This window comes from Sebastes fasciatus, chromosome 3 (genome assembly GCF_043250625.1).
Source record: "Sebastes fasciatus isolate fSebFas1 chromosome 3, fSebFas1.pri, whole genome shotgun sequence".
In the NCBI taxonomy this organism is placed as follows: domain Eukaryota; kingdom Metazoa; phylum Chordata; class Actinopteri; order Perciformes; family Sebastidae; genus Sebastes; species Sebastes fasciatus.
The window spans coordinates 22,708,494-22,736,349 of record NC_133797.1 but is presented as its reverse complement, the minus strand read 5'-3'; the positions used below and the strand labels follow the sequence as shown (position 1 = coordinate 22,736,349).

The 27,856-nt window shown below is 40.5% G+C and overlaps 1 protein-coding gene across 8 annotated transcripts in view; it reads left to right on the top strand.

The window, feature by feature from the left end:
• Positions 1 to 458: 458 nt before the first annotated feature.
• The window catches only part of radil (Ras association and DIL domains), a 34,409-nt gene continuing 7,011 nt past the window's right edge, over positions 459 to 27,856 (top strand). For 2 of the 8 annotated variants that reach the window (XR_012593264.1, XM_074629663.1), the window contains exons 1-20: positions 459 to 900; positions 4,137 to 4,237; positions 4,380 to 4,421; positions 4,566 to 4,680; positions 5,551 to 6,055; positions 9,296 to 9,403; positions 9,893 to 10,008; positions 10,960 to 11,145; positions 11,223 to 11,898; positions 13,399 to 13,529; positions 14,698 to 14,735; positions 14,878 to 15,032; positions 15,268 to 15,380; positions 15,627 to 15,743; positions 17,540 to 17,663; positions 21,540 to 21,712; positions 22,146 to 22,296; positions 22,471 to 22,697; positions 23,234 to 23,573; positions 26,338 to 26,477. Coding sequence is in view for 7 of the 8 variants with exons in the window: in XM_074629663.1 (XP_074485764.1) it covers positions 4,411 to 4,421; positions 4,566 to 4,680; positions 5,551 to 6,055; positions 9,296 to 9,403; positions 9,893 to 10,008; positions 10,960 to 11,145; positions 11,223 to 11,898; positions 13,399 to 13,529; positions 14,698 to 14,735; positions 14,878 to 15,032; positions 15,268 to 15,380; positions 15,627 to 15,743; positions 17,540 to 17,663; positions 21,540 to 21,712; positions 22,146 to 22,296; positions 22,471 to 22,697; positions 23,234 to 23,573; positions 26,338 to 26,477 (3,426 nt within the window). In the remaining variant the exon portion in view is untranslated. The remainder of the gene's footprint in view (positions 901 to 4,136; positions 4,238 to 4,379; positions 4,422 to 4,565; positions 4,681 to 5,550; positions 6,056 to 9,295; positions 9,404 to 9,892; positions 10,009 to 10,959; positions 11,146 to 11,222; positions 11,899 to 13,398; positions 13,530 to 14,697; positions 14,736 to 14,877; positions 15,033 to 15,267; positions 15,381 to 15,626; positions 15,744 to 17,539; positions 17,664 to 21,539; positions 21,713 to 22,145; positions 22,297 to 22,470; positions 22,698 to 23,233; positions 23,574 to 26,337; positions 26,478 to 27,856) is intronic. The other 6 variants (XM_074629664.1, XM_074629667.1, XM_074629665.1 and 3 more) reach the window with 6 other exon arrangements.

Below are 27,856 nucleotides of genomic sequence, written 5' to 3'. Positions count from 1 at the left end.
AAGCAAATGTGTCCTCGTACAGAAAAATATATAATAATATATATATATGTAATATAATATAATATATATATATATATTATGTTATATATATATTATATATATGTAATATAATATATATATAATATTATATATTATATTATATATGTAATATAATATATATATACATATACTGTATATATTATATTATATATGTAATACAATATATATATTATATAATATATATATATATTATATATCTAATATAATATATATATATATATTACATTTATATTATGTATATTATATTTTATATATATATATATTATATATATATATATATATATAAAAAATTAGACCTTCCCTTATATGTCCGGCATTTGAAAGATGATTAATATAATTACTTATTTCATATTTGTTTTATTATTATTTATTTAGCCTAATATTAAACTATTTGTATCCTGCCACTGCCTGCCTCCATGTTGTGCTCGTAGTACCGCCGGTGTCCACCAGGCGGCGGTGTGTCTCCGTAAACACTCGGGTGGCTGCCAAGTCAGAGCAGGTGCGCCGAGGTGAGGCAGCTCGGAGACTGGAGAGAGAGCTCGGGTGTTTCCGTCGCAGCTCGGAGAACAGTGAGCCACCGCTGTGTGGATGTGAGGAATGCGGTTGCCGGGGCGGCAGCAGCGGGCATTACTGGACACTCAGACGGAGCGGAGGAGATGTGCGTACAGAAACCGGAGCTCTCAGCCGCGGTTGGCTGTCCACTAAGTTAACGGGCTGTGTTTTTTGGATGGATGCGGGTGGTACAGCACCGGGACCGGCTGGGTGTTTGTTTCTCCCTCCTCATTTTCCAGGTCTATGTTGTAGAGGAATGAGAGAGGAGGATTCCCCAGCAGCACCATGGAGCCACGCATTGCAGGCAGCGTGAGTACTAACGCAACAGACAGCCAGGAGAGGAGAGCCCTCAGGGGACTGGGCTAGTCTCTCCTGGAGCTGGAAGAAACACAACTTTTACAGCATATATTTTATTTATAGACAAACTACAGCGTTTTATACCACCACCCTCGTTAGTTGGTACATTTTAGTGTCATTATAGTTTGTTCACGTGTCGAAACAACAACGCTAATTGATAATTCATTGTGTGCTTGATGATTAAGACACACCTGCGAGAGGCCGACCTGCTGGGCGGTGTGTTGGAGCTTTTAGTGCCGCTACCTGACGACCCATCAGCGGATTAATTTCTGAGGATTTTCTCCTGCCTTTTGTTGCTATGGCGGTTGCTACTGACGACCACTGAGCCCAAACAGACAGATGGAGACCACATTAAAGGGCACAACAGCCACAAGTTATGCACAATATCATGTTTATAGCGTGTTTATCATAGGTTTCCTCAACGCAGTCTTTATTTCTGACCTTCATGGCAGTCTAGACAAGGACAGACAAGCGAGGTGGAGAAGTTGTTGTGACATGATGATTAATTGTAACACTATACCTCCTGGGGTCACAAAACTACCACTTAAAGGTCCCATATTATGCTCATTTCAGGTTCTTACTTGTATTTTGTGTCACTACTAGAACATGTTTACATGCTGTAATGTTAAAAAAACAACTTTATTTTCCTCATACTGTCAGCCTGAATATACCTGTATTTACCCTCTGTCTGAAACGCTCCGTTTTAGTGCATTTTGACGGAATTGCAACAGAATTGCGTTGCTAGACAACAGCTTGTGTCCATGTTTATTTCCTGTCAGCTGAGCAACCAGGAATAAACTGGGACACATTTAGTAACGTTTACGTTTAAAATTGTGTCAAGGGTCTAAATATTGTATATTTGTGACATCATGAATGGGCAGAAATCCTGCAGCTTGTTTCTGAATACGGGCTGCGTGTATTTCCCTGTGGATTGAGTGTTTCGATACGTTCACAGTATTTATATCGGACTTAAACCTGCTTTATAATTAAAAAACATGAAAATCTCACTTTTTTTATAATATGGGACCTTTAAGGCCTCCGTCTCTCTCGGTGTCTTGTGTGGACTGCAGGAGGGGTCTGTTGGTCCCAGGATTGAGTTAACTGCAGCCAAGTAGCCAGATTACTGTGGATTAGCAGGCATTTAAAATAGTCACGTTATCCCACCAGTGCCTGCAGAGTCAGCTACAACAACACCTTTTAGGCTGCCTGCCAAATATTTGCTGAAAGGAAATGATAATATATACAGTATATAAGTGGATAACTGCACAATCAAAAACAGACGTTGCTGCTTTCACAGATCTGCTGGCTGTAAAAAAAATGTCCAGTTGCTTCCTGCATGTTAACCTACATGAATTAAGGAGTTCATCGGTTCAAAAGAGTTCAAGCAAAAGCCAAGAGTGAAGCGTGACTCACCTTCTGTGGGGACATGAACTGGAAACAACACCTGTTTGTTGAGATATATGCTTGACCTGGATGCACTGTATTGAATCAGTTGAATCAAGTTCAAGATTATATTTTTTCACAAGACAGTGCAATTAAATGTAAGGGAAACAATGCAACACAGTCAGAAACTGGAAAATGAAAAATATATATATATATATTAGATTTTAAACGAGTGGATAGACAGAAGATAAATTGGCAAAAATGACAAACATTTGTTGTATGGAGGACAGAACCTGCCAAAATAAAAAAATAAATCGATAAATAAATATCATTAAATGTATAGCAAAAATAATATTAAAAATAAATGTAGCCATTAATGAATTGATAAAATATGACTTTGCTTATTTATTTATTTATCTTTCTATTAATTCACTTATTTATTTACTCTTCTATTTTATTTTCCATTTTACTTATTTATGTATTTTCTTTTTTTTTTTTTTTTTACATTTATTTATATTTATTTTTAAATGCATGTATTTATTTATGTATTTTTGCATTTATTAATTTATTTTGCATTGCACACCCTATTTATTTCCCCAAACTTATTTATTTCTGTATTCTTTTCTTTATACATTGTTTTTATGTATTTCTCCCTCATTATGCAAATGAGGGGGTGTCACTCAACGTGTGACATGGGGCCCAGGGTCCGCATATTGTTGGTTCCAACTTTTCAAATGTGATATTTTGCTGCTTTTCTCGGTTTTGTTATTTTTAATTTAAATTTGATTGTACATTTGAGAACTTCATCTTGTGCTTTGGGAAACACTGATCGACATTTTTACATTTTCAGACATTTGATAGACCAAATCGGTAAAGAAAAATAGTTGTTAGTGTGTCGGAGAAAGAAAAGTTATGCTTTTAAAAAGTGCAAAGTAGCTCTCCATTTTTTTAAAGAATTTAAAATGAACCTATACTGTTAATGTGGTATATTAAACACTGGATTTGAATGTAATATTTCCCATAGCTGATGATCAACCAATGTTTTGATTTAAAGATGTAGAGGTGAGTCCTAAAAGACTAAATGAGACACTGTGATTAAATGCTTCCAGTGAACTTAAAGTCTGAAGTCAAAGGTCATTTAATGTATTAGGGCTACACAAATAATCCAAATTTGATCAAAATCGCATATGGATGAGGAGGAAATAGCAATATTTGTTAAAGGCAAAATGTAATTTTAAATTAAATATTGTAGTGCTCCAGCGATGTCCTGGCCTACACATTATATTATACAGACTAAAGAAAACATCTTTTTTTTGGTACAGATCCCCACTAAAATCACACCATAACCATTGTAATGTGTTTTTCAATGAAAATGAGAAAAATGATCATTCCCTCTAATATCGCAAATCATATCGCAATTGCAATATCAGTCAAAATAATTGCAATTAGATATTTTTTTCAAAATTGTTCAGCCTTATAATGTATCGGTAATCTACTACAGACACAACTGGATTTTTCAATAGTTGTTTTTATACAAAAATCCACTTTTTATCTGCAGGTTTTGTTGTGATCTCAGCTGTCTACGCCCAGAACGCAGTCAAAAAATATCTTTGGCAATAATATGATGTTTTGTGTGTGAAAACAGTTCTGTTAAGAAATCATTAAAGATCTAAAAGCCAAAGCGATATTATCTGAATCCCAGAGGATCTGGAAAACAAGCTGACCTCAATGATCCAGAACTCAACTCGAACTCTTCAGTTCTGCTGTAAACTGACATTAACATTGTGTTTTGTTTGCTTCTTCAGTGTGAAAGGTGACAGTTAAATGAAAAGCATCTGACCCTCAACTGTAAACCTTTACCGGGTGCTGCCGCACATCGGATTGACTATACGTAACAGCATCAAGGTACTCGCCAGATACACACACACACACACACACACACACACACACACACACACACACACAGGCACACACACACAGACACACAGTTTTTGTTATCTATCATGGTCTGTTTATGGTGAATACATTTTACATAATAGATTTAGGGGGGGGGATTTTCTTTACCTTCCAGATCTACAAATGTTTCACAAGTAAGTGTAAGATGTAGCCGTGAGTCCATCATCACCTTTTATGCATGGACTTTTTGCGTGTGAGCATTTTGAGTGTGTGTGTGTGTGAATCCTTTACGATGGAGACAAAATAAAACATTACAAATGTATTTCCTCGCTCACCAGTTGTGGAGTTTGTGAACCCAACAGCAGCATCATGTTCTACGGATCTTCCTCTGGGGCCAGTATGTCCCTACCGTCCAAGAGCCGCCTGAAACGCCAGAGCAGGACCTTCACACAGGTACACACACGCGCACACACACACACACACAGTGTATCCTATGCTAAAGAAGATAATAAAGGAAGCATTGAAGCACCTTTGCTTAGCATTTACAGAATTCGGCCAGCTCTTATCATGGCTTCTACTTAAATGCTTCTGGGTCATCTCACTCAGTTAGGAACCTTCCTAAGCAAAAAAGACTATTCGATCGCAGCCAATATTCCTGCAAAACGTCAGTTAACATTGTCACTGTGAGCATGCTGATGTTAGAATGAAGCACATTCAGCTCAAAGCTCCTCTGTGACTGAGTACAGCCTCACGTAGCTGCTAATGTGGCTGTAGACTGTTTGTCTTGATTCATTGTAATTTCCCAATGCTTTGAGCACCACAAACAAAATTCAGTTCACCTCCAGTATACTGGAGTTATGGCAGAAATCTCAAAGATGGATATCTCTAAACCTTGGCAAATAAAACCAAAACAATCTGCATGGCTTGATATAACTAGTGGCAAATATGTTTGTGATTTTAGTGAACCAACCCTTTGAAAGAACAGTGTGTAGCATTTAGGGAGATCTATTGGCAGAAATGGAATATAATCCTCTTCACGGAGCCGGCCACCATGTTCCTACAGTAGCCCAGAACGGACAAACCAAACACTGGCTCTTCATAGGGTCATTCACGTTTTTCACGTTTTTGCGTCGGCCACTATAGTTCTCCTACACGCTTGGCACACGGGAGGAGTTTCAGTTGGTCGCAATGTACAACCTCACGAATAGATGCCGCAAAATTCTACACACTGCACCTTTCATATACAATGCAGGGAACATACCGTATACTGTCTGTGATAAAGTGGTCCTGCAGTGCATTCAGTATTGTTTGTCTGTTCACCAGGTCCTGTACCGTACGCTGAGTTACAGAGACCGTGTCCCAGTAGAAACTGGAACTAACACTCGTGGGGACCGACGCTCGACGACTGAACCCCCAGAGCGACCGACGGATGACCCGGCTGAACTCTCCACGCAGAGCTCGGCCCCCGGGGTGCTGAAGATTTTTGGAGACGAAATTTGTGCCGGTGCCAACTACAAGAGCGTCCTGGCCACGCCGCGCTCCAGCGCGCAGGAGCTGGTCAAAGAAGCGCTCGAGCGCTACTCCCTCAACAAGAACGCTGCCCACTCCTACGTACTGTGCGACGTGATCGGGCGGTTGGAGGGGGGAGGCGGGATAGGAGGAGGGGGATGGCGAACTGAATGCCTGCGTGCGATGGGGGACAACGAAAAGCCGTTGTTGCTCCAAGAGCTTTGGAAACCCAGAGAAGGACATGCTCGCAGATTTGAGCTGCGCAGGAGAGCAGAGGTGGAAGAATTCAATGCCAAGGAGAAGGACACCATCACTGCTGGTGAGGACGCACACACACACACAAACACACACATATAGACAGACAAGTACACACATACACACACACACACACAGCAGCTGGTCTAATTCCCTTCCTTTCTTGACATGTCAAACTCAGCAGAAAAGCACAGCTCGTTACCTCCTCTGCTGTGTGTGCGTGCGTGCTACGCAGAATAAGAGCTTTCGTCACAGTTATTATCCTGTAGAGAAGATATTGTTCCTGGGTGATAACCAGTGTGACGAAGGCAGTGTTTCATTTGGGTTTTTATTAGAAACACACACACTTGAATGTGCAAATGAGCGCTTAAAGAAAAACACACACACACAAAACAGTGCAGTGGAAATGCATGGACAGCTGGTCGATTGATTGAGTGAAAGCTGAATCCTTTGCGACCGGAGGTGTAGATGGGTGTGGGCACTCCAGTGTTTTTATGAATGACACATTTCCTACTACAGACACAATATCAAATACCTGCTCACAGCTGTACTGCACAACACCTGAAAGTGATATTACAGCTCCCTCTATTCTGTAGATAGATTTCAATGTGTAAACAAAAACAAACTCATTAAAACTACTGATACGACTTCACATCTGCAATGCAGTAATATGAATGTGTGAGTCTATTGAAACCGTGAAGTGACCTTTACGTTGATTGGTTTACAGATGATGGATGAAAAGTTTGCTATGCACACTCACTTGCCCCTGTGCATCCTGTTGAAGACATTTATAAACACCCAGTTATTGGACAACAGTCTTCAGAGAGTATTTTCAGCCTCACAGTCACACATTGCACTTTGCAGCCACACTAACATTTCTCATGAAGCATGCCAGGGTTTACTGGTTGCTATGTCAACTTGTGTGGCAGCCAGAGAGTCAGTCAACAATCTTTTTTTTTTTTTTACTGTTGTACAGTTGTACACGTTTTGGACAGGACACAAGACAATATTAACCAACCGTGTAAAAGCCATGAAAAAGCATAAGGTTTGTGTTATATATTTTTTTTAACAATTCCCATGAAAAGACCAAAACCCATGATGCGTTAAGCTGCCTTCACAGGATCAGACATTTGCTCTTCACTCATCGTGATGTAGAGCGCAAAGCCTTGCAGAGGCAACAGGTATGATATGTCACCAAAAAGAGCGCAAGGAATGCCATTCACTGTTTCTAGGCAACAACAGCAGTTGTTGCTGTTATCTCATTGGTTGTGCTTTGAAAGGTCAGCGACAACTGAGGTCAAAGTTAAAGTAATTTGAACTTTGAGTGCATCGCTTGGTGGCGATTTCGAGCGGTGCGCCATGCCAAGGGTAGAGCTTCCGCCTAGTCGGGCAGCACCACTCTCCCCATAGGAAAACAAAGGCGCAGCCAGCGCAGAGCAATTATACCGCTGATCATGTGTAGACGGCTTTAGACCATCTCTCAAGGCTGTCTGACTTCCCTAAACTGTCTGTATCATAAAAAAATATAGTTTTGTTTTTAAAAGGCCATTGAGTGCATGTATTTATGCACATATTTAGCACATTAAATGTTCTTTTCTGTATGCGACAGGTCCATCCTTTTTTTTCATGTGTGCATTATCACTATGAAGCCTCTTTCCACTGTTTCCCATGGATTTAAAAAAAAGTTTTGGTAATTTCTTACAACAGCTGGTCACTTTAGTTTTTAGCAAACATTACTCAAGTAAAACTAGTTAAAACTTGTAAATAGTACATTTAGTGAGGACTGTTTTTTGACCCCGGATTAATACACATTTTGTGTGCTAGTGAGTAGTGTTGTAGTACTAAAAAACAGTCTTGATCTCAAGACCACTTTTTGAAGGTTTCGGTCTTGTCTCGGCATCAAACGCATTTTTACTTAGTCTTGAAAGGGATTTTATTTCAAGACCGGTCAAGGCCACAACTGCTTGGATTTTACTAATCGGTTGGCAGTAAAAGATGGCAATAAATGAGGTGAATGAAGAGGAATCTTCATTTGTTTTTCTGTGGGTGTTTTTATGGGAATATGGATCTTTCAGATCAATTTGAGGAGTACCTATGGTTTGCATGTGAGACATTTCATCATAAGTGTGTCATGCAGTGTGGAACTCTCATTGGTCTGGTCTTTGTCTTGACCGGGTCTCAACCCCTCAAAGTCTAGGTCTTGTCTTGGTCTCGGTCTCCTTACACGCTTTCATGATTTGGTCTCAGTTTAGGTGGTCTTGACTACAACACCGCTGATAAGTATTTACGGCAGGACTATGCATGGTGGATTGACTCAAATAAACTGCAGTGGTCATTGTCATAAAGGAACATGTTACATGTTAACCCCACTTCAAAACACCCAAACTATCCCTTTAAATACGATGTGGACATCAATGGAGCTCTATGGCACAGAGGAATAAGCTATATCAGGTTTTAAAAACACATACTTGTTTATAGGATCAATTTGTTGTTGGTTTTGGTCTTTTCATTGGATTTGTTTATAATAACAAAAACAAAGATTATCACTAGCCTTCTCCTTTAAAAGCACTCCTCACTGTGCTCAGAGACATTTCAGTCACAGTTACACAACAAAAAATTTAATCACAGCAAAGAATACCTTCTGGGATGAAACTGTTCACACTAACCTTTTCTCTTTTGTGTTAAAGTATTTGGAAAACTCACACACCCGGGAGTCTCTTTCTCTTTACTTCTGTCTGTCACTTGTTGTATTTTTTTCTCCTCTGGTGTATAGTGTGAGCGTGCATGCACATGTGTGAATTGTGTGTATTGTTACACACACTTTTTTAATATGAGATAGCACTTTAAAGGTACGGTAGGATTTTCATTAATTACGTGAACACATCACAGCCAAATTAATTGTATTATCAACCTCCAATGATACAATCTACATTCCCAATTCTGCTTGTTTCAGTTATCATAAAATCAAAGATAAAAACACCCAAATTGGACTAAATGAAAGCACTAGCAGACTATAGGTGCTATAGTTTGTATGCTATTATTGCCTGACTTTGAATATGTCTTACTAATTTGACAGTGATATGTTAGAGGGGAAAATCCTGTACCTCATACCTTTAACTGTATCTCTCCTTACTAACTCACTAGAAGCACCACAGACTCTTTCTTGCTCCACAGTGCATGCGCGTCTTGTGGTGTGCGAATGGCGTTTGTGTATATGGGGGTTATTCTGTGCTTGGTGTTTTGGTGAGGGGGTGTTTTCTTCAGACTCCCCCCTCCCTCCCTAACCCCTCCCACCCTGCTGTAGGGCCCAAAACCTCCCAATTCCTGGCGGCTCTAATGGGTCGGTCTGGGCTGGGCAGACACAGGAGCTCCCCCCTGCGGTCTGGTCGAGCGGTACAGTCCGGCTCTAAAGGTGGGGACTGGCTTCAGGTAGGGTGGCTGTCAGTCATTGCCATGGAGACCACCTCTACCTGCGTTGTCACCAGCGCCACCCTCATTGCCAGTGATTCAACCAGTGTGAGTGTGTGTGTGCAGAGCCATCGCATGGCCTCAAATGAAAGTCATAGGGGGTTCACCTTTCATCAGGTTCAGTGTTGTCAGCCACATGTGCTGCTCCATCCAGCACCATGTACTTCATCTGACTGGTTTGTTTTACTAGATTCCACTCAGCTCACACATGACTGTCATGTACTGTACTTGACCCAGACGTCACTCATAAGTCAAACATACATGCTAACAATGCACATGGCACGTTTCAGAACACGTTCTTCTTATTTCCTTCTGTGTCCTCAACCTCACTCTCTCTCTACCTCTTCCTTTTGCTTCTTTTTATTATTCGCCACCTGTTCTCCCTCCTCTTGTGTCTCTCTCTCTCTTACTCCTCCTCTCTGCCTCCCTGTAGATATTAACGCTCAGGCACGTAAGCTCCAAAGGAACAGGGCGAAGGGGACGCTGACCCTGCCCCGGTCCAGCAACTCATCCTTCTGCCGCAGCCTCAGCGAGACCAGCCTCAACCAGGTGGGACCTCACACTGAAGTCCAGTCAGGAGAATTGATTATTATTATTAGTGCTGTCAGTTGAACCAAATATTTAATTGCGATTAATCGCACATTTTTTTTTTTATCTGTTCTAAATGTACCTTAAATCAAATCCATTGTTGTTAATGTTGGTGCACGGAAGGCGCGCTCAAAAGCGAGAGCAATGCTGCGCCCAGAGATAAAAATGCATGTCATGTGATGAGGAACAACCAATCACAGCCGGCTGATATCTTCTTTTTATGTTTTTTACGGCAAATATATGGAGGAGAAGTTAATCATTTTAGTGCAGGGCTTCCCAGAGCTTTACAAACTTTACTTGTTCCACCCTTTCTGTCCAAGGACATCTGGCTGATAGGTCAGCTAAACTGACACAGAGAAATCAAGCAGTAATGCAGTAACTGCCTTTAGCATAAAGAATATGCTCAAATGATAACATGGCAAACTGCAGCCCAACAGGCAACAACAGCTGTGAGTGTGTCAGTGTGCTGACTTGACTATGACTTGCCCCAAACTGCATGTTATTATGATAAAGTGGGCATGTCTGTAAAGGGGAGACTCGTTGGGTAGAACCCATTTTCATTCACATATCTTGAGGTCAGAGGTCAAGGGACCCCTTTGAAAATGGCCATGTCAGTTTGTTTGGATCGTTATTTAGCCTCCTTCACGTTACGTACCAATGGATTCCTTAGGTTTTCTAGTTTCATGTGATACCAGTATCTTCACTCTAGCTTTAAAACTGAGCCCCCTACAACCTCCGAAAGATTGAATAGCGGAGGTTAATAAAAAATCGTAAGTTGCGTCAATGCAATAAAGAAATTAGTGGCATTAAAACGAATTTGAGTTAACTTTGACAGCACTAGTTATTCATGAAACTGTTGCCAATCTGCCTGAAATCCTGAATGCATGTGTGTTTCTGTGTGTGTGTCTGCAGCTGGGAGTGGGAGATGAGCCCAAGCGTTATTACTCCACGCTGCCAGGGCCTTTAAGGAATCGAGAACGTGAGGCGGCCTCCAGCGGCCGGAGGAAAGAGGAGGCGAGTCAGGGAGGAGGAGGAGGAGTGAGGCACTCTCTTTACCAGTCCCCGCACCTCCTGCTGCTACAGGGATACAACCGGCAGGTGAGGATAGGGAGGAAGTTCATGTGTTGTGTTTAGAGACGTCCAGTATATCTGATTATGTGATGGTTGTTGTGCAGGACTGTTTGGTGTACCTGCTGAACAGAGAGCAGCACACAGTCGGCCAGGAGACTCCATCAGCTCGCCCCAACATCTGCCTCTTCTCTCCCGACATCCTGCCCCTCCACTGCCGCCTGCGCCGAGTCCCCGCACCCCGTCGCCATGCCAACAACAACAACAAGGGAGAGGAGCTGGGGGAGAGTCAGCGCTCCTGTGTTGCCGTCGAGCCGGTGCTCCACGCCACAGTTCTGGTGAACTTTTCCCGCTGCGAGCGCTCCACCACGCTGCGACACGGTGACCTCCTCTCCTTCGGAGCGCATTACATCTTCCTGTACAAGGACCCCACGGGCGCTAAGCCTTTGCCTGCTCAGACCTTGGCACGCCTTCGCTCCCTGGGGCAGGTTTACGATGCCGGGGCAGAGGAGGGAGAGGGCGGCGCTCAGACTTGTAAGATGTGCGGTTCTGTGCTGAAGGACAGAGCAGCACAGGTGTCAAGTGTTCCTGCAGTCAGACGCAGCTTCAAGCCTCACCTGGTAAAACCCCGCAGCGGGGGGACGGCAGCAGGAGGGCCCCTTAGTGTATCAGGAGGGGAAGGAGGAGGAAGAGGAGGTCAGAAAAGACGGCTACAGCTGGATTTTGACCAGACTCATGAAGACCAGCTGTTGAACAGGATTGTGTCGCTCATAGAACCTGGAGGTCTGTGCTCTGATTTATAGAGAATGTCAGTTTTACTTAGACAAAGCAATGTTTGTATCTCAATGGATGTATTGTGATGCAATTATATGTTATTTCACCAGAATTACTAAAAAAAATCACCTCTAGTGGTATCTAACCATGCAGATAGTTTTGGTTTATATTTCTCTGACGATATTCTGCCATGACTCCAATACAGTGGAGGAGAATGGGTTATTAATTTGTGTTGCTCAAAGCATTGAAAAATTATATTTTTATAGTTTTATATTTGGTAAAATTTTTTATTTATTAACAGGGTTCCTACGCGGAATGGAATTTGATTTTAGTAATTTCCAGGTCTGGATAAGTATGGAAGGAAGATAAGCGAATATGGAAAATATTTGTGTCTATTGCCTATTATTTTTTTTTATAAAGATCTTAATTGAATTCTCAATTTTCAGAATTGTCCCTACAGATATTTTGGGAGAACAGAATTGAATTCTGTCCTAACAAAATATTAGTAGGGACATGTCCCTACCGTCTATATGCAAACGTAAGCTTTTCTACTACATAAACTGTAATTAATGTTAAAACTACCGCCAAAAACTCTTTGGCTTGCGCCCTCTGGGCACTCACATTGAAAGGCCTCTCCAACTCCAAGTCCCGGTCTGAATTTCAGTCATAGTCCGCCCCTGCGCAGAGCTGCCTGTACGTCCCAGCCTGCAAAATATCCCCTCAAGTGGAAGGTGTCCAACTATCTGCATAGGGCTGTGGACTGAACGGCCACAATGGGTAAATGCAAGTTTTCCAAGGGGCTGGCTGGACAATCCTATAAAGCCTGGTTGGCTAAAGGATTTAAAATGGGAAAAGAAAGATAGATGCAAACTTTGTGTAAAATCATGGGGGAGGCAGCAATTGTAAGCCAGATGCAAAAGCAAAAGGCCTGTAGTCATGTCACAGCATCCTCTGCAACAAGTCACAAAGCCAAATATGGTTTGAATAATCGAGTGAAAAGTCTGGAAATTTGAAAGGGAAAATGTGTAGGAACCCTGTATCAAGGAAATTTAGATGCAGAACAACAACAGGAAGACTAGAATGAGGTTGTTAAACACGAGACAAATGTACAGGTACAGTACACAGGGATTTGGGCGCAGTCAGCCCTTAGTATTGGGGGAAAAAAAGGAAATAAGGACACAGGGTCAAACTGTTTCCTGAGAGAAACACTCCCATTTCATCCAGTTTTCTTCACTCTTGTATTTCTGTAGTCGAAGTTTATTTATAGTAAGAAGTGTCCGTGAAAAGCAACACCTCTTCCCAGAATCGGAGACCTTGTTACTCCAAATAATCCACAGACCTCGCTGTCAGCTGTTTTTATAGGAACTGATTCAGAGGCTGAAAGTAGTTCAAGTGACTTTTTTTTCTTCTTCTGTGAGCTGCATGATAATATAGATACCACTAGAGGTAAATGAGAAAACATTGTGCTTCCTAACTTTTGGAGAACTGACCCTTTAAACTCTTTCTCAGGAGATGACCATAAGCTGACTCCTGCCTACCTGCTGTGTCTGTGCATACAACACTCTGCCTCAACGTTCCCACCTGGGAGTTTTGGAAAACTGCTGCTCAAGATTGTCCGACGAATCCAGACCGTCGCATGGGTCAGTGTCTACATGTCTGTCTCTCTGTGTCTGTCTGTCTGTCTGTCTCTGTGGTACTTTGGTCTCTGCTTAAGATGACCTCATGTGGAGAGAAACTGGTCAGCCATGTCAGGTCAGCTGAATAGTTAAACAGGGTGGCAGATCACATGTGTTGTACTGTATTACAAACACGCACACACAATATTCTGCTCTGTCTATACTATGAACTGTCTGTCTCCATAGCAACCTCTGCCACCGTAGTTTAGGGATTTAAATGAAAATCAAATGTACAGCCGACTCATTAGTTAACTTATAGAGTGTTACGTGGCAACAATTATAATACTCAATTAATCAAGTAATTTAGATGCTAAATATTTGTTGGCTCCAAATTCTCAAATGTGAGGATTTGCTGCCTTTCCATGTTGTATATGATTTTTTTAATTGAATATCTCAGACAAAACATTACATATGAAGACTTCACCTTAGGTCTGAAAAGTTGTGTTTGACATTTTTAAGTTTTTGTTTAACATTTCATTGGCTTATAGCTAATGGCAATGATTCATCTAAAAAAAAAAAAAAAAAAATTAATATATAATCAAGTCTCACAAATCGTTCGCTGCCAACTTAGAGCACAGTTTGTGATGTTCAGTTCTGCCGACACATTTGGGTCAGTATTAATGTCTGAGCCCTACAAACTTTTGACAAATGTCTTCAACGTTGGAAACCAAAATGCTCAATCTACTGGTTGTTAATGTGGAATTAGAAAGGTCACTGGGCTGTAGCTTGTCATGTTTTTCTTTATTTGCTGTGTGCATCTTTTCTCTTTTTTGTGTTGTATTTTTATAAAAGTGTATAGATTTTTGATATTAGCAGAGGTGGTTTCAGATGAGGTGATGCCTCCTGTGATAAAACAGTGTGAGAACCCAGAATATGGTAACGAATATGGTATATAGTAAAATGGATGTTGTAAAAAACAATTGAGGTCATCTTATCAATAGAGTAAGCTTCTATTCAGTCCAGTGAAGCACAACGTAATTATCAACATGCGCCTGTGTGTTACATTTTGTAAATATGATAGTGGCATTCCTTTCTGCAGGTTAGTGATATGGTCATGAAGTGTGGTTCTCCTACGCACATCCTAAAAGTTTAATGAGCACTTAATTGCTATGTGTGTGTGTGTGTCTTGCAGGAGAGGACAAAGGATCTGGCTCAGAAGCAAGCTCAGCAGTGAGTATCGCTTTCCAACAGAAAGAGAGCATGTGTGCTCATGTACCGTTCTTGAGTATGTATGTCTGTGTGTTCAGTGTGTCAGTATGCCTACCTAACTGTGTTTAACCCTTCACTCTTTGTATGTGTGTTTGTGTCCAAGTAGCCAGGACCCATCCTCCCTGTCTCTGCTCAGTATCTCAGACCTGATCCCTGACCTGCAGACCATCTTCTTCTGGATGTCCAACTCCATCGAGATCCTCTACTTTATACAGCAAAGAGCACCAGCGTACACACACAGCATAGAGACACTGCAAGGTACACATGCACATGCACACACACGCACGCACACACACACACACGTACGCACGCACGCACACACACACACACACACACACACACGGAGAGTCTGAATGATGAGTGTGGAAACAACTTGGCTGAATAGTCATTACTCACACTGGCATACAGTACACTCTGATACAGCTACGTCCCTCCCTCCCTCTCAGCATATCTCTCTTCAGTATGCCTCTATCTCTCTCTGATCTGTGTCTAGGGTCAAAGGAGTCGTTGCTGTCGGCGACCATATCAGCCAACGAGGAGGCAATGACCATCTTGGAAGAAGTGATCATGTACACTTTCCAGCAATGTGTCTACTATATCACCAAGGTAATCTGTCACCGCGGCAACGGTGCCATCTTCTTAATGAGCTACGAGATACATTTTTTATCTTGTTTTTTAAAAACTGGGCTGAATGAATAATAACAGACCCTCATTCACACATTGGACCTTATTGAGTTGTTATACACACACGCACAATAAATTACTAGATGAGGTCAGATTATGAATGTTAGAGGTTATTTTGTAATTTCAGATCACCTCCATCATAACCCCCATCTATTTGTGTGTGTCCAGGCTCTTTATGTAGTGTTACCAGGTTTGTTGGACTGTAATCCATTCCCAGTCGACAGCTCTGAGCCCTGCTGGAAAGGAGGTGTCGGGTTTCCTGAACCTGTACGCAGGGTCCTGCAGGTAAGCACATGTATTGTACTGTGTTGTAGTACAGTTAAGCATTTCGGGATCATGGAAATTGTATTGATTATTCATTTTTGATCAATTATATCTTGTTTTGTAGCTTAAATAAATTAGGTTTAAAGGTTCTCTATGCGATATCCAGAGCATTAATATAGCAGCAAACAACTATGGTCTATGTAAAGATATAGAGGAGTATGTCTACCTGAGCAGAGAATGAAGTCACTCTCCCTCTGTGTGTTATCAGAACTTCTTACAGCTGATAACGCCGTCCTGTCCTACGGCACCTTCAGTGAAGGTCAAACATTTAAGTGAAGTAACAATAATCAAAACACATACGAGTGGAGGGGGAATTTACTGTAATGAAAGAATTGTCAATATAGTAGATGACTATTTAATGGAGAAACCAAATAAATAAAAGAATAAGATTAGGGACCTGAAAATATTGGGGATTTATTTTAAAATAAATTGGAAATATTAAGAAAAAAGGCGAGAAAAAAAACAACGTTCAGTTTTCTAACGGTCTCTGAATTTTTGTCCATGAATTCCTACAAGAAAATTACTTTTTTTTTTATCATTCTCAGAAATTAATATTTTATCATGGCCCTGTTGAAGAGATAAATGTTTTGTTGAATATGCACACTCGACATGACCTTGCTTTGGTGAACTTTTCTCTGCAGAAAAGATGCATAGAAATGGCAAAATGACAAAGACTTTATGTGAAAGAGGTATTACAAAGTCATTTAATTTTAAAGGGGACCTATTATGCTTTTGTGCTTTTTCCCTTTCCTTTAGTGGCTTATATATTTTTTTGTGCGTTTAAAAGTTCTGCAAAGTTACAAAGCCCACAGTCCACTCCAAAGGGAGTTATTCTCCCCCACAGAAACACTGATCCTGAACTGCCTGAAACACCTTGCTTGAATTCCTGCCTTTTCTTCCGTAACCCTCAAACAGGGGTCTATTTCAAAACAATGACCCGCTAGCTGTACATTGTCCTGCTTATTACACGGCTACTTACTGAAGAAACCAATATTTTGAGAAAAAAAACGGTCCGTCAGAGTCCGACATCTGAACTGCGCCCATAGCAACGGTCTGTTATACATAGCAACGGTCTATTATAGAGAAATTACAGAACGCAGTGAATGACCAATCAAAATCGAGTATTCAACACAGCCGTGTAATAAATTGGGTTATAACATACTGAAGTTAATCAGCAAATTATCAGCAGCATGTGTATAAAATGTCCTAACTGTCAAACACACTGATGCATCTGAAGGGGAGATGTTCTGCTAAGAATGAGACACACTGGTCCACAGGTCAGAGTGGACTGTTGACACCTTCCTTTAATTTGCTTCATGCAACGGAAAATATTGTCAAGGTCGAGACAGCCAAACTCTCAAGCTTCTTTTTCCACATTTATTTATATTTTCGTTCTAAAAGTATTTGTTGAGACCTTTCTGAAATTTGCTTAACACTTTAAACCTACATGGCCTGCCAGGGGGGCATTTCTTTTTAAGTCTAGATACTGAATATATCAGGCAAGACCTTGATGCACAAGACACTAGAATATTTCCATTTGATGGAAAAGTGCAGCCATAAGTCTTTGTACTCTGTGTAAACATCCTACAGCTTCAATCAAGAGATGGACACTGCTGATACAGAATATATATGATGATGTATATCGTTTTTTGTTCATATTTGACAGACACAAGCAACAATAGACACATTTGCATGTCTCTTCATAGCAACAGTATTTCTATGCTCACCTGTGTGTTTGCATATGTGTTTGTGTGCAGGTGTTTCAGAATGGCCAGGAGCTTTTGCAGGGGTACCAGGTCCACCCGGAGATTCAGGCTCAGATGTTCGCTTACCTCTTCTTCTTCTCCAATGTGTCGCTGTTTAACCAGCTAATGGACAAAGGTAGGGTAAAAAGCATGCACACTTGCACGCCATTAGACCTCCCTCAGGATTTGTACAGTTGTGTGTGTGAGAGAGAGAGAAAGAGAGAGAGAGAGAGAGAGAGAGAGAGAGAGAGCGTGTGTGTCCTTGTGTCCTTGTCAGCATTTTGACAGAGACTAACCCAGATTTGTCCTCAATGACCTTCTCCTATCTGCACTCTGTTTCTCCCTCCTCCTCCTCCTCTTCCTCCTCCTCCTCCTCCTCCTCCTCCTTGCCTTCCTTCCATCCATCTGGCCATCAGGGGGTGAGACAAAGAAGAGTAGAGGTGGGGTTGGATGGAGGAGAGAGAGATGAGATAGAGGAGGGGAGGGGGGAAGAGGGGAAAAGGTCAGAGTGAAGGTTAAAAGGCTGGAAGGGCCGCTCATTTGTTGTGATGACCTTGCTAATAGTCTATTACCTTGTCTAAATACAGAAAATAGTAATTTACCGCAGGCTATATCCATATGTCCGACCACCTATCACTTCGAACCTCTCCACGCAACCTCCCTCTGTATCTTTAGCCACACGTATACACACTCACACACACGCCATATGTCTTCATTAGCCGGTGGAGACAGCAGAGATCACATGTCTGGCAAAGGGAGGAGGAGAAATACCTTTATATTCATGCAGAGGCTACCCTCTCCCTCCTCATCTCCACCTCCCTCTCTCCGTCTGTCTGGCTTTCTCTTTCCCTCCCTCGCTCTCCTTTTAGTGGCTCATTGATATTTCTCCACTGGTGGTGTCCATGGTAACAGTGAAGTGAGTTTGTGGCAGGTAACGCTGACGTTTGTACTGGGAGCTCTGCAACACTCACTCAATCAGACCGGTATCATGGCAACTCAGGAAGGGATGTGATAGTTGGTGCAGATTTGTCCCGTATTTGTATGATTGTATGTTTGTACCTGTGTTGTGACACTGTTTCTGTGTTGAGTGTGTGTTTGTAAACTAGCTGCTATTTAGCATTATGACACAATTGCTAAGAGGTTAAGTGATGTCTTGTCCATTTGCGATGCCTCACACATAGATTACTGTATGCCTAGACATAAGCCTATTACAGAGGAGAGTGTGTGCAAATGTGTGTGTGTGTGTGTGTGTGTGTGTGTGTGTGTGTGTGTGTGTGTGTGTGTGTTGCCTCACATAATGCTGCCAGTTTATTGTCTGCCTGAAGTTACCTGTCGTGTCTAACTTGAAGAGAGAGAAACTCTGTGGTATTGTAAATTGTCAAGTGACATAAACTGGCATTGATTGTCTGATCAGATTCATGTGACCATACAGCTCCTGATAATAGGACTGTTGATTTTGGCTACATGCACCTGACACTATCTTTTGAGAATCCTGAATTGAACAGTGCAAACTCTCTCATAGTTGTTTGACTTCTAAATATCTTGCCAGTTTTAGACTATTTTATTCAGGCAAATTCTTGTACCGCTGATTATATTTCGACAAGGGCTGTCCTCGACCAAAAAAATTCTTAGTCGATTAACACTCGTACGAATTTGTCGACTAATCAATTAGATGATGTAATCGGCAGATCTGTGAAACCGAGTTTCTCCACAAATAATCACAAAAAACGATTAATCGACTAAAGAAATCTTAATCCACTAAGACTAAAACAAGGGGGCAGCCCTAATTTTGACAACATTTAACATTTGAAAACTGTGGCTTCTTCTGTTGAATGAAAAAAGGGTGTTGATTATATCATAAAAATTAGATTCCTCAAAGTAATGGAATTTAAAGGAATACTTCACCCACAAAATGACCATTTGTTTATCAATTACTCACCCTGTGTTATCTTGAATTCATGAAGAAAACCTTGTCTCGCACACCTCCACGGTGAACGGAGAATGAAAAAACTGAGAAAAGTCAATCAAAACATCATTTTACAAACTCACACAACTGGTGCAGTATAATCCAAGTCTCATTTATCCAGTCGTATACTCACTACTTCCCAAAGATATGGATGTTGGCTAAAACCTTACTATTTAAAACACTTCCGCATAAACAGTCTCACACTTGCGCAGGTGAACTACTTGTCTGTGTGAGGGTTTAAAGTAGTAAGGTTTTAGCAAACATGCATGTGTTTGGGAGGTAGTGAACATATGACTGTTGCTCTCAAATCGTCAAGACTTTTTTTCTGTTTTTTGAGTAAAGTAAGTTTAAGACATTTTCTTAGCAGAAATACTAAATATTCACTTGTTCTAGCTTCTAAAAAGAGAAGATTTGCTGCTTTGTTTTATGTGATAGTAAACTTGAATATCTGCTTTTTTCCACTGTTGGTCAAACAAAGCAAGCCATTTGAAGATGTCACCGTGGGCTCTACAAAATTGCACGCATATGTTTCACTATTTTCTGCCATTTTAAGGACCAAATGATTCATCAATTAATTGAGAAAATAATTGGCAGATTAATTGATAATGAAATAATTGTTAGTTGCAGCCCTATATGAAGTAGATGACAGTTATTGTGTGGGTATAGAGGCTCATTGTACATTGCAGTTTGTATTTGGAGTGTGTACTTTTGTTAATTGTATTGTGCTTGTGTCTACTTGCTGAGTGCATATGGAAGGTAGCTAGTAGCTAAATCTGGTACATCTCTTCTCTTTGTATGAGATTAATTCTTTTGTACATAGTCCTCAATTATAAAAAAAAAAAAAAAGCATATAGCTTTGGCATCTGTACACACTCAGGTGTCATTGGCATTAGTCCAGTTGTTTGTTATTGTTTGTACCAAACCCCAGCAGAGGCCTGAGCTCACATTGGGGGTTCAGAAAGCTTAAATAGGAATTATAGCTGTAGTGAAGTAATGGAACGACAGATTGACAAACTATGGGATGCCATCTTGACAAAATACCAGATTTCAACTTGTCGCCTGCTTAACTTGACACAAAACTTCCTTTCCGTTCTTTGATACAAAGAAAGAAAGGATTACACAGAGTGAAGAATGCCGACTGTGTGCTGGCTCGTTGTGAGCTGAGCTCCTCTGCAGCAGTCGATTTGTATTCTGCGAGGAGCAGGTGGCTGGTGGCTGTTGCTATTGTTTCATTGACTTCAATATCAACTTACTTAAAAATTAATGTCTGTATTGTCGTACAACATTAACACATGCAGAGAAACACACACAGTCTGTCTTGTAATCTGCCTTTCTCTCAGACATGCCCACACCCAAGAATAGAAATCTACTGCAGTGTGAAAAGAGAGAGAGACTGTGTGTGTTTCTCTGCATGTGTTTTTGTTGTACGACAATACAAACATTAATTATAAGTATGTCCACACACTTTGGTGTGTGTGTGTGAATGCATGATAGTATGTTATAAAAATGTCATAGTATAGTATGCCATTAAAATGTCATGAAAAAAAGTAGGGATGCACCAATTTTTTCAGTCCCGATAATACCTGGGCTTTGGGTATCAGCCGATACAGAGCACTGATCCGATACCAGTGTTTCATTAATTGTCTTATTGTATGTAAGTGACTGGGATTATTCTTTTATGTGTAAGGTAACATCAGACTTGACTCAATATTGCTTCCCTGAACAAAATGCAACAAATAAATACATAGATATAAATTTACTGAATTGTTATTTATTATTAAAATAATAAATTGTACACCGGCTACTAGGTAATAAATCTTCAAAATGTACAGGAATTACAATCAAAGTGTAAACCTTTTTAATGCAGCAACACATTGGTCAAAACTTAAACGGGAATTACAATTCTTGTATATCATGTCTATAGTATATGAACAGAATTGAATTCAATAAAAATCATAGTATAGTATGTCAATAAAATGTCCAGAAACATCATCGTATAGTATGTCAGTAAAAAAAAGTCATAATACTGCATGTGTGTGTGTTCAGGTCCATCTCGCGGTTGGTTCCAGCGCTCGAAGGTGTTGCAGATTCAGGCATGTTTGCGGATGGTCATGGAGTGGGCAAGCAGGTCCGGTCTGGGACATCTGGCCGACAAATTCTTCACCAAACTCAACAGCACTGTGTCCATACTGGCCACACCCCCACAACAGCTCACCCAGGTACCACACACAAACACACACACACATTCAACCACAATCTTATACAAGATTGCTAACTAGCACTAACTAGGTTGAAATACTGGAAGGTAAACAGGGCTAACCATATTAAAATGTATTTCAATGGAGGCCATCAGAAACAAAGTATTCCAAAAAACGGTAACAGAGAACAGGAAGGCTTTGATTGACTGTACTCAATTTTCTCGACTGCTTTAATACATCAGCCCGAGCTGTTGTTCATGAAGCAAGTCACTCTGATCGGCTATTGATTGATGATGTCTTTGAAAAGGTTTAACCAGGATCAACTTGTGACTGCTGGCTCATCGTCTCTCCTGCTGTGATTGCTTGGCTGTGTTAAAAAAAAGACCTCCCAGGACCTCTGATTAATTTCTCCTCTCCTTCCTTTTTTTCTTTTTTTTTTCTTCTCTGTGTGCAGTTGAGTTGGCGAGCTTTGTCCAGTGAGCACCCGGCTCTGAAACCTGTCCAGCTGCACAGGATTCTCACCCAGTACCAGCTCACAGCAGAGATAGGCCCCGTCCCAACATGGCAACCCAGCAGCGAGGACGAAGCATATATATACAGAACAGGTACATCATGTGTGAATTTGTGAGCGTGAGAATGGACTTTTCAGTGAAGTAGACGACGAAGTAGTAGAAATGAGAGAGAGAAACAGTAACAGGCTGATGGGAGAGCTGTATGGATCAGGCCTTTAATGATGTATGTGTGTATAGATGAGTTAACATCAGTTTGTGTGTCTTTAGTGGACCTCCTGGAGAGCTTTGAGAACCACCCTCCCATAGTGCTGCCCAGCGCCGGCTTCAGAGTGGACCTGGACAGCGAGTGTGTGGAAGACAGCATCTACAGGCAGCTGCTCTACATCCGCCACTACCTGTGGGGGCTACGCACCAAGACACAAACACACACCAACACTCCCAGTGTGCACACACACTCCAACGGCACCAACACAGCCGACTGGCCCGACGTTCAGGTCAGAAAACACACACTGCATACTGTCAAATACACACACCTAGCAGTAATCCAGGCCATGTGCCTCGGCAGCTGTGGTTGTCGAGGAGTTCCTCATAATCCCATAGATGAAAGACAAAAACCCTCTACTCCAGCCAACCCGCACACACATACACATACTCACTCACAGAAACCTAGACATGGTTAAATCATGGTTAATCTGATTAGTCTTTAGGCTGTCTAATTAGTGGGAACGGCTGACTAGACCATAATCCCTAGTGTTACTGCACCCTCATATGTACACATATACACACACACAGAAACACATATACATTCACAAATATGTGAATTTGTCTGTAAAATAATTGTGCATCTCTTTAATCAGCTTTAATCAGACTGTTATCTAGGAACAAAGCTTTTTGCGCAGCGCAACAAGAAAACTTTTTCATAAGAGAAAGATAACAGGAATATTTATTTCCCTTCCATTTTCTAATCATTGCACCCTCGTTTTAGACCTCATACAGTCCTCTAAAGTCTGTCTGTCCAATCCCGACACAGAGGGAGTTGTTGCCTCCGGCCCACAGCAGTCCCCGCTCTGGGGGTCCTGGGGACGAGGTGAAGTCAGAGACAGGAGAGGAGAGAGGACGGGACAGACCCCCAGGCCAGTCACACACACACAGCCTCAGAAGGAACGGCACCATCCACCACACTCGGACAGCAAATCCAGACCCGTCCTGCCTCCTGACGCCTCCCAACACCCCGCTGTACCCGGAAGGAGGAGGAGGAGGAGGAGGAGGAGGTCATATCGTAGGGCCCAACACCCAGACTAACGGCTGCACCAGCAGAACTGTGGCAGAGTGTAAAAAGACCAACGGACTCATCACCAACGGACTGGACGGTAAGCTGTATAAAATACAGGAGCTGGACAAAAATAACAGGAACCCATAAGCAGTATATTGGAATCCAGAAACACCACAATTAACCCTCTGAGACCCACAATAGATCTGTTTTTTGTCGTTTTTAGGGGGGTACAGGGGGGATTTAGGGGGGGATAGCAGGTCAACAGTAGATGTCACATAGAAGTGGTGTACATCATCTGAAAGATGAGAACCTGAAGATTAATTTGAGATACAGCTCAGCACTGTGTGGCAAGTTGTTCTAGTCATAAATCAGAAATAAACATGATTTTATTAATTAATTTATTATTTAAAATATATTGTTTGGTGCAAAATTTAACCATTTTTTACCACTCGAGAATTGATAAAAATGATCAATAATCCCTTCAAAATACCACATAAAGACACCAAGACCTTGAGGAACACCATAGAAAAAGCCATGCTGTGACATTTGGTTTCAAAAACTTTTGACATTTTGAGTTTTCTGCAAGAATTGCATTTTCCGGTGATTAGATGGCGAGCACTTCTATTCTGGAAAATGCTCAGAAACCCCCTTATTGTCCATCTACCTAGGAGAGCCATCGATCCTCTGAATGCGCTAGGTCTCTAGTTTGTGTCTGTAAAGTTTCATGAGGCTGTGATTATACTAGAGGTCACCACAGGTCATTTTATAGTGAGGTCAAGTTTTAAACCATGGTCTCACTACAATGAAATGGCTACTATTGGGCTCATTGGATCCACAAGAGTCTCAGCTTTACAGTGATACCCATTTCATGTAATTCAAGACAGTTTAGGGACCCCAGTATGCAGAAATATTCAAATACACTATTTAAGAATTGGCGAAAATAACTCTTTAATACTGCATGCAAAAACTGCTGTAAAGGGGAGACTCGTGGGTACCCATAGAACCCATTTTCATTCACATATCTTGAGGTCAGTGGTCAAGGAATCCCTTTGAAAATGGCCATGCCAGTTTTTCGTGGCCAAAATTTAGCCCAACTTTGGAGCTAGAATGACATGGCTGGTACCAATGGATTCCTTAGGTTTTATAGTTTCATATGATGTACCTTCACTCTAGCTCTAAAACTGAACCTGCTAGAGCCTCTGAAAAACAGTAAAGACAGTCGGGATCGCGGGTCTCAGAGAGTTAATGGCCTTAAAAATGACCACTGTGTAATCAACACCTCTGCCAAAGTCTTAAAAAAAAGACTTAACATTATAAGCTTTGCACAAGTAGTATTTTTCATAGGCCTATTGTACTAAATCACATATGGTGTTTTTTGTTATTTTGTCCACCTCAAATGTTCACTTTAAATTTTAAACCTTGCAGTTCATTATACACAATATTAGGGATTCACCGATCCAAATTTTTCCAATTTGGAAACCTCAGGGTTTCTGTTGCTACTCAGTGCCACTATGGTACCTGTGCTATCGTGTTCCCAAATTTAAAACTGTATATCTCGCTGCAGGGAACTCATTTTTATTTAAGGTAAAACAAGGTCAGAGTTTGCTGTGGCACTAAAAGCTGAGCCAGACGTGACTGAATTAATGTAAGTCATAGCAGAAACACTGTATTTGATGAAAACATTAATAAAACTGTATTTAATGTTGATCGGTGACGTCATGGCCAACACCTGATCCTTGCTACTACTTACTTACTAATTAATTTCGTTAGTGTTTCAGATCGGTGCATCCCTATACCATACATTATCAGTTCACAATATACACACTGCATAAAAAACTGTGTTGCATGCACATGATCGTGAAGATGAAGTTGCTAGTATCACAAACATCCTGCTGGAGCTGACCAATGTGAAGTGTTTACACTCTACTAGAAGACATTTTCTGTTATGTGGCTCAGTCTCCCTCTCTTGCTTGTGCTTCTTCATTCAGTAATTTTCAAAGACAACAGGACATATATTGATAACACCTGCACAAAATTAGTGCCATTCCAAATTCACTTAAAGCTGCATTCATCAATTTTGTTTATATTAAAAGTTTAAATGTCTACAAGAAATGTTAAATGTGTAGCAATGATCCCACAAACAAGTATCACCAACTCTGCACCAACAAAGATCTTTAGCCTCTTTTAGCTCATACATTTGGCTGCATAAACGTTCTGATAAACTCACTGTATGTTACCTGCCGAGCACCAAACGGCAGGAAAACGAATTTAGCAACTAGCTGTTGAAGAATGTGTAACAGTTGGAAGTCAGAGCCAAAATGAGAGCTAATATTAGACTTACATTCATAACCTGTACTGGAACACAATTCCAATTGGTGATAATGTTGCGTCCCGTCCGCTGGATGTGTAAGTAGGCAATTATTTTCTAACATGTTAACCACAAAAAAATTTATAAGGTGATCATACTGTAGCAGAGTTTTGTCTCCTTCTGGTTGTTTTGGAGTTCTTCTGTCCCCCAGTGGCCAAAAAATGGTGGATGCAGCTTTAAATTCGCACTTTTTCTCCTTTGTGGAGTTCTGTAGTTGAAATGCTTGAGCTTGTTGGTCAGCTCTGTGCCTCACATGACCGCTCTCCTGTGCAGTTTCTACAGTGCAGTGAGTGTGACATCTGCAGGCTCTTGTGAGAAGCACATGTTTGTGTGTCAAATTAGCTCTGTAGCATTTTGCATGCGTCTCAGTTTCTGTTTGTGTGTCTTCTGCACAGCAAGACCTCTTGTGTTTGTCCAACCCCATAGCGAGACCCTGTGTGTGTATGTGTGTGTGTGCGTGTGTGTTTTGTGTGTATTTGGGTGTCCTCTGCAGGGTGTATTAGTGGGTGTGAGTTTCCTTTCCCTGTATCCTCCCCTGGCGCCCCTCCCCTTCCTGATGACTTGTGTGTGGTGTTTGTAGTGGAACTGGACAAGGGACCCTACGGACTGGGCATGGGACTCATAGACGGACTGGTGAGTAGACGGATATTTAAAAACAGATTTGACATTTTATCTTACCTGTCGGTAGCCGGTTTACTACTTTTGCTATTACTACCTTTGTAGAATATATTAAAAACACAAACGTCTTTAATCATTGAGGCCAGATTCTAAAGCTGCGTACTGATAATATTATACCAGATACTTTTAATATTAATATATACTGATACAATGCAACAATATTTTGGGAATAAAAATACTTAGTAATGTGGATGTGAGGACCAAACATTTAAGATTTATTTATTTTTGCAATTATATCTTCATTAAATTTTTAATGAATGTGCATCTCGGGTAGATGCACAAGACTGTACTTAAATACAACATATTAATACGTATTGATAAACTGTAAAAATGCGTATAGAGTAGTTTGTTGAAGCCACTGGAAATTTGCGGAATATACTTCCAAAGCAGTATATTCTGTAACTCTTAACTTTAACACCCACTATTTATTATTTTGTAAGCAATAAATAAACATGTAATGAAATTGTTTATAATACACTATAAGAAAGAAGTAGCCATAAGAACATTTGAAGTGTTTAGAAATGTACAGTATTATCAATAATTACAACAATTATTAACATTATCTCAAATGAAGATCTCATGTATTTCTCCTATGAAAACAATATAATATGCCATTAAAATGTAAAAAGTCATATGACGAAATACTTCTTGAAAAAGGTCATAGTAAAGTATGCCAACAAATGTCATGAAAGTCAAAAGTCATAGTATAGTATGTCAAAAAAAATCTTGAAAAAGTTATTAACATTATCTGCAATGAATTATGTATTTCTCCTATGAAAACAATATACTATGAAATTAAAATGTAAAAAAACAGTCATGTCAAAAAATGTCATGAAAGATGAAAATTGTATAGCATGTCTAAAATGTTTTGTAGAAAAAGTCATAGTAGTGTCACAAAATGTCATGAAAAAATCATAGTATGTCAAAAAAAGTAATTGTATAGTATGTCGAAAAACATGTTGAAACATTTCATGAAAAAATGTCATAGTGCAGTATGTCGAAAGATTTCTTGAAAAAAATCATAGTATAGTATGTCGATATTTTTTTTTAAAAGGTCATTGTATAGTATGTCGAAAAATTTCATCCTAAAATGTCATAGTATAGGATGTTGAAAAATGTCATTAAAAAAAGTCATAGTATAGTATGCCAAAAAAAAAGAATGGAAAAAAAGTCATAGTATGTCAAAACTTTTCTTGAAAAATTCATAGTATAGTATGTCGAAAAATTGAATGGAAAAAAAGTCATAGTATAGTATGTCGAAAAAATTATTGAAAAAGGTCAGTTTAGTAGGTTGAAAAAAGTCATAGTATAGTAAGTAAAAAAAAATGGAAAAA